We start from the raw sequence: 12,008 nt of genomic DNA, 5'->3' as shown, positions 1-12,008 counted from the left end.
CTTTGGGACCATCATGTCTTGAAAACTGATACACAGAAATGTTCTTGCAACATTCCCATGAAACGTGTCTAGAACATTAATATTGTTTATACCATGACATTGTTCAATACTCCTTTCTGATTGTCTTGAAGGGCATTCTAGAGCGTGCATTATTTCCCTATTACGCACGGTATATTTGCACGGTAGAATTCAATGGCTATAGTTCATTCTTTTTTTTAAAATCTATTTTTTTGTTTTTTTGGGGGGGGGGGGTAGATCAGCTTTAATATTGCAGATAGATTGTAACTTCCATCAATGTAATTGTCTGCATCACTTCCAATCCCACATATGTTTTATTCTCTCTCGCAATATATATATATATACACTGCTCAAAAAAATAAAGGGAACACTAAAATAACACATCCTAGATCTGAATGAATGAAATGATCTTATTAAATAATTTTTTCTTTACATAGTTGAATGTGCTGACAACAAAATCACACAAAAATGATCAATGGAAATCAAATGTATCAACCCATGGAGGTCTGGATTTGGAGTCACACTCAAAATTAAAGTGGAAAACCACACTACAGGGTGATCCAACTTTGATGTAATGTCCTTAAAACAAGTCAAAATGAGGCTCAGTAGTGTGTGTGGCCTCCACGTGCCTGTATAAACTCCCTACAATGCCTGGGCATGCTCCTGATGAGGTGGCGGATGGTCTCCTGAGGGATCTCCTCCCAGACCTGGACTAAAGCATCCACCAACTCCTGGACAGTCTGTGGTGCAACGTGGCGTTGGTGGATGGAGCGAGACATGATGTTCCAGATGTGCTCAATTGGATTCAGGTCTGGGGAACGGGCGGGCCAGTCCATAGCATCAATGCCTTCCTCTTGCAGGAACTGCTGACACACTCCAGCCACATGAGGTCTAGCATTGTCTTGCATTAGGAGGAACCCAGGGCCAACCGCACCAGCATATGGTCTCACAAGGGGTCTGAGGATCTCATCTCGGTACCTAATGGCAGTCAGGCTACCTCTGGCGAGCACATTGAGGGCTGTGCGGCCCCCCAAAGAAATACCACCCCACACCATGACTGACCCACCGCCAAACCGGTCATGCTGGAGGATGTTGCAGGCAGCAGAACATTCTCCACGGCATCTCCAGACTCTGTCACGTCTGTCACGTGTGCTCAGTGTGAACCTGCTTTCATCTGTGAAGAGCACAGGGCGCCAGTGGCGAATTTGCCAATCTTGGTGTTCTCTGGCAAATGCCAAACGTCCTGCACGGTGTTGGGCTGTAAGCACAACCCCCACCTGTGGACATCGGGCCCTCATACCACCCTCATGGAGTCTGTTTCTGACCGTTTGAGCAGACACATGCACATTTGTGGCCTGCTGGAGGTAATTTTGCAGGGCTCTGGCAGTGCTTCTCCTGCTCCTCCTTGCACAAAGGCGGAGGTAGCAGTCCTGCTGCTGGGTTGTTGCCCTCCTACGGCCTCCTCCACGTCTCCTGATGTACTGGCCTGTCTCCTGGTAGCTCCTCCATGCTCTGGACACTACGCTGACAGACACTGCAAACCTTCTTGCCACAGCTCGCATTGATGTGCCATCCTGGATGAGCTGCACTACCTGAGCCACTTGTGTGGGTTGTAGACTCCGTCTCATGCTACCACTAGAGTGAAAGCACCGCCAGCATTCAAAAGTGACCAAAACATCAGCCAGGAAGCATAGGAACTGAGAAGTGGTCTGTGTTCACCATCTGCAAAACCAGTCCTTTATTGGGGGTGTCTTGCTAATTGCCTATAATTTCCACCTGTTGTCTATTCCATTTGCACAACAGCATGTGAAATGTATTGTCAATCAGTGTTGCTTCCTAAGTGGACAGTTTGATTTCACAGAAGTGTGATTGAATTGGAGTTACATTGTGTTGTTTAAGTGTTCCCTTTATTTTTTTGAGCAGTGTATATATATATACACACACATACAGTACATACATACATACACATACATACATACATACATACAGTACACCTGTTCTGAAAGGCCCCAGAGTCTGCAACACCACTAAGCAAGGGGCACCACCAAGCAAGCGGCACCATGAAGACCAAGGAGCTCTCCAAACAGGTCAGGGACAAAGTTGTGGATAAGTACAGATCAGGGTTGGGTTATAAGAAAATATCAGAAACTTTGAACATCCCACGGAGCACCATTAAATCCATTTTTAAAAAATGGAAAGAATATGGCACCACAACAAACCTGCCAAGAGAGGGCCGCCCACCAAAACTCACGGACCAGGCAAGAAGGGCATTAATCAGAGAGGCAACAAAGAGACCAAAGATAACCCTGAAGGAGTTGCAAAGCTCCACAGCGGAGATTAAAGTATCTGTCCATAGGACTACTTTAAGCCGTACACTCCACAGAGCTGGGCTTTACGGAAGAGTGGCCAGAAAAAAAGCCATTGCTTAAAGAAAAAAATAAGCAAACAGGTTTGGTGTTCGCCAAAAGGCATGCAGGAGACTCCCCAAACATATGGAAGAAGGTACTCTGGTCAGATGAGACTAAAATTGAGCTTTTTGGCCATCAAGGAAAACGCTATGTCTGGCGCAAATCCAACACCTCTCGTCTCCCCGGGAACACCATGGGGATGTTTTTAATCGGCAGGGACTGGAAAACTGGTCGGAATTGAAGAAATGATGGATGCCGCTAAATACAGGGATATTCTTGAGGGAAACCTGTTTCAGTCTTCCAGAGATTTGTGACTGGGACGGAGGTTCACCTTCCAGCAGGACAATGACCCTAAGCATCCTGCTAAAGTAACACTCGAGTGGTTTAAGGGGAAACATTTAAATGTCTTGGAATGGCCTAGTCAAAGCCCAGACCTCAATCCAATTGAGAATCTGTGGTATGACTTAAAGATTGCTGTACACCAGCGGAACCCATCCAACTTGAAGGAGCTGGAGCAGTTTTGCCTTGAAGAATGATCAAAAATCCCAGTGGCTAGATGTGCCAAGCCTATAGAGACATACCCCAAGAGACTTGCCGCTGTAATTGCTGCAAAAGGTGGCTCTACAAAGTATTGACATTGTAGGGGGTGTCAGCAGAAAAAACCCAGATGACTCGGTGGCTTGCGACATGTACAAGGCAAGCAGGTACGAGCTCCGCAAATCCATTAGGGAAGCAAAAAGACAATACAGACTCAAACTTTAATTGATGTTGGACAACTCAGACTCGCGACGCATGTGGCAAGGACTAGACTATCACGGACTACAAAGGCAAATCCAGCTGTGTGGTGCCCACCGAAGCCTCCCTCCCAGACGAGCTTAACAAATTATATGCTCGCTTCGAGGCAGACAATACCGAGCCATCCAGGAAGAGTCTGGCTGCTCCAGACGACCAGGTGCTTTCGCTCTCCGAGGCTGACATGAGGAAAACTCTCAAAAGAGTAAATACTCACAAAGCCGCCGGCCCAGATGGCATCCCTGGCCGCATCCTCAGAGCGTGTGCTGACCAGCTGGCGGGTGTCTTCTCTGACATCTTCAACCTGTCCCTGTCCCTGTCCCAGGCTGTAGTCCCCACCTGCTTCAAAGAGACCACCATCGTCCCAGTGCCCAAGAAAAACAAGGTGACATGCCCAAATGACTATCGCCCCATCGCACTCACCCCGGTCGTCACCCCAATTTGCCTATTGCTCCAACAGATCCACAGAAGATGCCATTTCCATCGCCATTCACACAGCCGTAACACATCTGAACAAAAGGAACACCTATGTGAGGATGCTGTTCATTGACTACAGTTCAGCATTCAACACTATTGTTCCCTCCAAACTCGACACCAAGCTCAGAGCCCTGGGTCTGGACACCACCTTCTGCAACTTGTTGACTTCAGGAAGCAGAGGAGGGAACATGCCCAATCCACATCAACAGGACTGCAGTAGAGAGACTCAGCAGTTTTAAGTTCCTCAGCGTCCACATCACCGAAGACATGACATGGACCAACAACACCACCACTCTTGTCAATAGGGTGCAACAGTGTCTCTACTTCCTATGGTGGCTGAAGAAATTCGCAATGCCACCCCGGGTCCTCTTCAAATACTACTGCTGCACCATCGAGAGCATCCTGACCGGTTGCATCACGGCCTGGTATGGATATTGCTCCATCCATGGCTGCAAGGCCCTCCAGCGGGTAATGAAGATGGCCCAGTACTGGGACCGTGCTCCCATCCATCCAGGACATCTACTCGAAACGGTGATGAGGAAAGCCAGCAGCATCATCACCCCACACACCCCAGCCACGAGCTGTTCACTCCCTTACTGTTGGGCACATGGTATCGGAGCATGAGGTCTGATACCAACAGGCTCAGAGACAGTTTCTATCTACAAGCCATCAGACTGCTGATCACTTGAACTGGACTGACCACCTGCTCTGATTCTCCGCACCTTAGTACACATGCAATCACGCACTCGCGCACACACACACACACACACACACACACACACACACACACACACACACACACACACACACACACACACACACACACACACACACACACACACTCACACTCACACTCACACACACACTATACTAGCACACTTCTTGGACTCTGAACATGCAGCAGGATCCTCTTCAACCGCAGGGCTCTCCAGAGGGTGGTGCGGTCTGGCCAACGCATCACCAGGGGCAGACTACCAGCCCTCCAGGGCACCTACAGCACCCGATGTCACAGGAAGGCCAAAAAGATCATCAAGGACAACAACCACCCGAGCCACTGCCTGTTCACCCCGTTATCATCCAGAAGGCGAGGTCAGTACAGGTGCATCAAAGCTGGGACCGAGAGACTGAAAAGCAGCTTCTATCTCGAGGCCATGTTAAATAGCCTTCATTAGCACATTAGAGGCTGCTGCCTATATACATAGATTTGAAATAACTGGCCACTTTAATAAATGGAACACTCGTCACATTAATAATGTTTACATATCTTGCATTACTCATCTCATATGTACATACTATTCTAGCCTATGCCGCTCTGTCATTGCTCGTCCATATATTTATTTATATATTCTTAATTCCATTGCTTTACTTAGATTTGTGTGTATTGGGTATATGTTGTGAAATTGTTAGATATTGCTTGTTAGATATTACTGCACTGTCGGAGCTAGAAACACAAGCATTTTGCTACACCCGTGATAATATCTGCTAAACACGTATATTTGACCAATAAAATTTGATTCGATTTGATTTAAGTTCAATTTATTTATCATGTAGATCAGTGTGATACTTGTATTGAAAGGATATGAATGTATGAGAATTTTGATGGATCCTCTCCTGAGAATACTGAAGGGTGTCAGAATGTAGCAGGCAGGCTCAGCATTGAACCTGAAGATTGTATTCCCTTTGGTTATGACAATAAAGGTCTGAAAAACAAGAAATAAAGATTAGTAAAAAAAATATTATCTTTACTTTAACTGAACGTATTCATGTTTGTCTTAAGGATATTAGCCAAATAGAGTTTGAATGAATCATCATGATACATCAATTTTTGTTGTAATCTGAGGGCATTTACCCTCTGAATAATAACGTAAGATGTATAATAATATTATTTGGAATGTGTAAGTCTGTCAAAATACACATCTGATTTGATCTTATTGTAAAGGAAATGACTTTGTGACAATGTCTGGTTATGTGGACACTCAGTCTTCAGGCTACTAAGGGATGGGGGCTGCAGTGCTCACTTTGTGTGATTTGTAGAAAGGATCCAGTTCCTCCAGGGGCGTGTTGAACAGCTCAGGTGGCGGGTCTCCGTAGATGAATGGCAGGGCCTTGCCGGCCTCCAGGTCGACAGCTGGCTTTGGCAGGTCCTCCTCTGCCACCTTCGAAATGGTAACAAAAACAACATGATTACTAACACTTTACCATTTCTTACTAGCACTGATTTAGCAGATAGCAGCTATTTTGAAAGAAAATTTTACTTGCAATGGCTTGACTGTGATATGTGGTCGTTTTAACTACCTTTTTTGAATCCACTGATCGTAAAGTCACTCTGGAATCTGGATAAGTGTCTGCTAAATGACTAAAATGTTAAATGTACCTCAATGTTCAGGGCCTTTTTTCTCTCCTGCTCCACTGCTTCCTCTGCCATCCGCCTCTCGATCTCCGCCAGCGACTCAAGGGTGAAGCGGCGGAACACTTCGGTGCCTGTGGGAGGGAGCAGGGCGACCATCTTGACATTTTGCTGGGCGAGAGATGCAACCACACCGGGGTCTCTCAGCAGTGGGCTGTGAGTTGGAGGGATGGATCAGCAAGATGAAAAGATATTAGGCACGAAAATGGAAGTTGAAAAAATACATATTTAAAATGCATTATTTAAAACAACGTGTTTTAGCATATTGTTTCATAAGGGTATTTCATGGAGAGGGACATGGACACAGAGAAAAGACTAGGTGAGGACACTGTGCAGCAGCTTCAGCTGAAATGTGGGTCCTTTTCTGTGTTCTGAGCAGTCATGCCTTCATCTGTACTTTGTACAACAATCCGTAGCCTTGAATGTTTCAGGAGGGGGTCGCAGTTCTGATGTAAAACACTAGGTGTCATCCTCCGACAACCTTAGGCACCTCCTCACTCACAGTCTGGACTAATCATTATCATATTGGTGTCACCTGTGTCTACCTGTTCACCTGTGTATTTATGCCCTCACTTCCCTGTGTTCCCTTGCTCCGTTTTCTCTGCTAGTTTCTCTATGCTCAGCAGTACTAATCAGTGTCTGATCGGAGAAGTATGGTACAGGTACTCAAGAAGTGTTCTCCCTGTTTCTTTATTATTTCAGTCGTAGTTACTATTTCGTGTTTTGGCTGTCAGCCTGTTTTTGGAGACTTATTTGCTCCACCTTTCTTCGGGACCACCAGTAAAGATCCTTGTTTTCACCATCTCTGCCTTCTGCCTACTGTCTATCCTGCACCGCACCTGGGTCACACCTCACACCAACCCTTACACTTGAAACCACTTTACAGAATCCCCTTCCTCTTTTGTCAATGGAAACTCCTATACCTAGGCAGTGTGGCTGGTTGCTCCACAGGTGTGCATGCATGCACACACACACACACACACTAACCAGCTGTCTCACGCTGGGTTACTGAACAACTAATACAAAAAGTAAAAAACTGTGCTCCAGTTGATAATACAAGGAAATACACATTTGTATCATATAATTTCTCAAAACTTCCAGTTGCAATAAGACTGTAAAATAATGTGTTGAAGATCTGCTTTGCTGTACTCATCACAAAATATTGACAAAATCCAGGATAAAATCATCACAATAGTATGTATGTAGATAAAATGTTACTTAGCACAACAAAACCTGTCGACGCTGGCTGAAACAATCAAACCAATTCCCTCTTGCATACAACTACCAATGTGGTCCATTCAATTTAGGATATTATTAACAATTGAATTATGTTTTATTTTATTAAAGTTGAGTGTACCAACCATGTTGATAACTGAGCACTGACTACCATCACATCTTTAAGGACAAACAAAGAACTTCTACCTCACAACTAGATACCTAACATTGAGACTGTGAACCCCAATCACCACCCTCCTTAAAGTGTATATCCACTTACAGTAGACGAGGAGATATTTTCAGGTCTTTAGCTTTCTTCCTACGAAAGGTCCTGTGCCTATCCCAGGCTTCCAGTAGTGTTATCTTTCGGGTCGGCATGATTGCAGAGCCCTCTGCTATCCTTTCACACTATAGTTGTGCCTTTCTTTACACGTAGACCAGTTCTGAAGGAACCCCTTTGCTGGCAGTCCCTTTTAGACTGCTGGACATTTTGCTGAATTAAGATGAATGTTCCACCTCAAGCCTCATGCGGGTCGAACAAAGTTCCCATTATTCTTGTTGCTCGCCCGCCCCCACAGTCCAAGTCCTCTACAGATTTAACCCATGGATGTGTCATACCAGGGGCACAAGGACATTGTTCTACTGAAGGGAGCCACTTCATGATGGATAGTTCTTAGAGAAATTAAGGCCAGTGGATCCCTGGGTTACATTCAAGTCACTGAACAGACACAGTCTACAATGTAAATAGTAAATTGTTGCAAAAGCTTCCTATATTATGGCTAGTTAAGTTGTCTTTAATGTTTATTACTACAATTACTATTTCTGTTAATTGCAGCTGCAAGACTTATTGGACATGGCAACAAAATGTGTCTGAAATTTCAATATTATCTAGTTCAAGGGAAACTACATGTTCACGACCGCAGCACTTCGAGGTGACTGTATGAGACCTAATTGCAGTGCTGTCAGACTGTCCCATATTGTCCACGACTCGAGGACAGTGATTTTTTCCTTACATGGACCGTCCCTAATACTCCCTGTCGGCTTCACAAGGACGTGATTCTATCCACACAAGGGCTGTGCTCAGTGTAAAAGCCTGCCCTGCGCCAAACTCAATTTTGGATTACAGGAGGATTGGATATCGGAACTGCAACACTATTGGACATGAGGAACTGCCTCGATTAGTTAAATCAGTCAGCTAATTATTTGATTTGCATAGCTATAATGATTGATGATGTGCTTGTTCTACATCATTATTCTAATATTTGTTTTATGTATAATCTTTAGACTACAGACTGATCATTTGATTATCTGCCCAAATCTATTTACCAGTAAGCTTGTTAGGAAGATAACAATTGTGTGAGATTAAATCCAAAGCCCCAAGTCTTTGCAGAAAACCTCAATAATAAGATTGTCCCTCTGCAACAGAACATGTCAATGGTGCCCTTTCTTTAGCGGCCTCTTTGTTGTGGCTTTCTGGGATAGATCCAGGCATTCCTTAATCCCACATTGCCACTGGTCAAGTTCCCGACTCACTATGGATGTAAGGACAGAGGAAAACAAATCCAGAAATATTGAGGGGCCTGAGACTTCCCAGAAGTTACTGGACATAGCCTAATCAGTAAACCATTCAGAACATTCCTTTTTCTCCTCAGCATGCTACTGGAAAGGGGAAGACTTGTTATTGAACATATTGTTATTGTTAGAATGTTGAATTAAAATGGGCTTCCTTTATAGGAATAGGGCATGCCTTTAAATAGCAGAAAACAAATCATTCAGTCAACATTCATTCCGGCTTCAGACTGTGGTGATATCATTTATATGAAACCATTGGACGCAGTTTATCATAGCGCACTAAGCTTTATTATGGGCGATAGGTTCAGTACACATCACTGCATTCTGTATCAGAAAGTAGGCTGGCCCTCTCTTAAGGCTCATAGATCAATGGACTGCTCTCTTTTTGATTAAAGCCCTCTTGTGCAAACTTCCGCAATTACCTGACTTCATTGTTAAATTACAGACGTACGAGTCACCAGACACGATCACAGTGATGGCTAACTCTGGAGATCCCCTCGGTCTCCACTGAGTTAGGTAGATCTGCGTTTATTTTTTTTGCACCTTACTTGTGGAATGATCTCCAGAGCTCTCTAAAGTTGGATGTTTTGGTGCCTCTAGGGCAGTTCAGACGGCTGGTTGATTACTTTTTTCCTGAGGAATGTTTTGTTTTTCATGATCGTGTTTTGTTACTTTTCTTAAATTGCTTGTAAATATTGTATGTTTTTATCACATTGGAATTGTAAATACTGTGAATTTGTATGATTGTGTGAAGGGCTCCCTTTTAAAAGAGGCCTTGGTCTCAATGGGATTTCCCTGTTTAAATACATGTAAATAAAATAAATATCAATCCATCCATTGGTCAACGTACAGTAAGTTCCATTGATACAAAATAACATTGTAATTGCTACAGCCTAATTCATGTCTTTGCTTTCTCTTTCTCTCTCTTTGACACCTTTTTTTCACTCATCATGGCGAACATTTCATCTTAGAAGCTGTTTAATCAAATGTAGGCCATGTAACCTGTGTCTTGGAGATATTCTGACACTGCAAAATGTCCTTAAAATAAATCTGACAGCATATTGCAGGTGGTATTCATCTGAGATGAGTCATCTGCAGAGATGTGGGGGCTGGAGGCTGTGTGGGTGGAAGACATTGGCACTGCATCAGACACTGGTTCACACCTGTTCACTGACCAAATATTGTGAAACTCCAAGGAGGCCAGCATCACATCAAGGACAGGACGGGTGTAATAAAAATATAGGTTACAATAATACAAATATGGGCAAGATAGACCTCTTAGGGCCAAATCGTAAATGTAACTCGAATTTTGGAGCAAGTCTATTTGACATCATTGCATGACTTATGCAGAAGTCTGAGTTACACACAGATTTTGTGCTAATTTAACTGTTAAAAAACACTGAGTATACAAAACATTAAGAACCTGCTCTTTCTATGACAGACTGACCACGTGAATTCAGGTGAAAGCTATGATCCCTTATTGATGTCAGATGAAGGGGAGGAGACATGTTTACGAAGGATTTGTCAACCTCGAGACATGGATTGTGTATGTGTGCCATTCAGAGGGTGAATCGGCAAGACAAAATATTTAAGTGCCTTTCAACAGGGTATGGTAGTAGGTACCAGGCGCACCAGTCTGTGTCAAGAACTGCAACACTGCTGGGTTTTTCAAGCTCAAAAGTTTCCTGTGTGTATCAAGAATGGTCCACCACCCAAAGGACATCCAGCCAACTTAACACAACTGTGGGAAGCATTGGAGTCAACATGGGCCAGAATCCCCGTGGAACACTTTCAACACCTTGTAGAGTCCATGCCCCAACGAATTAAGGCTGTTCTGTGTTCAACTCAATATTAGGAAGGTGTTCCTAATGTTTGGTATACTCTGTGTAGTGTTTATGAAGAGGGTTGAAAATCCCAGCCCACAACTTTCTCACAGCTTGTCTGATCTGCTTACTCTACTATTTTCCTCATGTCATGTTTCATGACCTCTGCAACCAAGCCAACTGCATATTAAACACTGCATCTTACACATACTCTATGTCTCCTACCATATCTAAGTATACCTACAGTGGGGGAAAAAGTATTTAGTCAGCCACCAATTGTGCAAGTTCTCCCACTTAAAAAGATGAGAGAGGCCTGTCATTTTCATCATAGGTACACGTCAACTATGACAGACAAATTGAGAAAAAAAAATCCATTGTAGGATTTTTAATGAATTTATTTGCAAATTATGGTGGAATTTCAATAATTTTCTACATTATTTTCAATAATAACCTTTGTTATTTTTTTTGAATTCTTTGAAACAAGTAATTTTTTTCATTTCACTTCACCAATTTGGACTAATATGTGTATGTCCATTACATGAAATACAAATAAAAATCCATTTAAATTACAGGTTGTAATGCATCGAAATAAGAAAAACGCCAAGGGGGGTGAATACTTTTACAAGGCACTTTATTTATTGTATATATACAGTACCAGTCAAAGGTTTGGACACACCTACTCATTCAATGGTTTGTCATTATTTGTACTATTTTCTACATTGTAGAATAATAGTGAAGACATCAAAACTAGAAATAACACATATGGAATCATGTAGTAACCAAAAAAGTGTTAAACAAATTTTATATTTGAGAATCTTCAAATAGCCACCCTTTGCTTTGATGACAGCTTTGCATACTCTTGGCATTTTCTCAACCTGGGGCCAAACCAAACCATCTAAATTGGCTTGAGGTCTTGGGATTGTGGAGGCCAGGTCATCTGATGCAGCACTCCATCACTCTCCTTCTTGGTAAAATAGCCCTTACACAGCCTGGAGGAGTGTTGGGTCATTGTTCTGTTGAAAAACAAATGATAGTCCCACTAAGCCCAAAACAGATGGGATGGCGTATCACTGCAGAATACTGTGGTAGCCATGCTGGTTAAGTGCACCTTGAATTGGAAATAAATCACAGACAGTGTCACCAGCAAAGCACCCCCACACCATAACACCTCCTCATCCATGCTTTACGGTGGGAACTACACATGCGCCGATCATCTGTTCACCCACACCGCGTCTCACAAAGACACGGCGGTTTGAACCAAAAATCTGACATTTGGACTCCAGACCAAGGACAAAT

The 12,008-nt window shown here is 43.5% G+C and overlaps 1 protein-coding gene across 1 annotated transcript in view; it reads right to left on the bottom strand.

Annotated features, from left to right (window-relative positions):
- The window catches only part of LOC311101171 (sodium channel protein type 4 subunit alpha B-like), a gene marked incomplete at both ends in the record, with an annotated part of 34,365 nt that extends 28,164 nt beyond the window's left edge, over positions 1-6,201 (bottom strand). Inside the window, 4 exon segments of the mRNA XM_084142258.1 lie at positions 5,260-5,270; positions 5,273-5,395; positions 5,714-5,851; positions 6,070-6,201. Coding sequence (XP_083998384.1) covers positions 5,260-5,270; positions 5,273-5,395; positions 5,714-5,851; positions 6,070-6,201 — 404 coding nt within the window.
- Between the last annotated feature and the right edge of the window lie 5,807 nt (positions 6,202-12,008).

This window comes from Coregonus lavaretus (genome assembly GCF_964263955.1).
Source record: "Coregonus lavaretus genome assembly, chromosome: 2".
Taxonomy (NCBI): Eukaryota; Metazoa; Chordata; class Actinopteri; order Salmoniformes; family Salmonidae; genus Coregonus; species Coregonus lavaretus.
The sequence above is the reverse complement of the archived record's forward strand: the minus strand, read 5'-3'. Positions and strand labels throughout refer to the sequence as shown.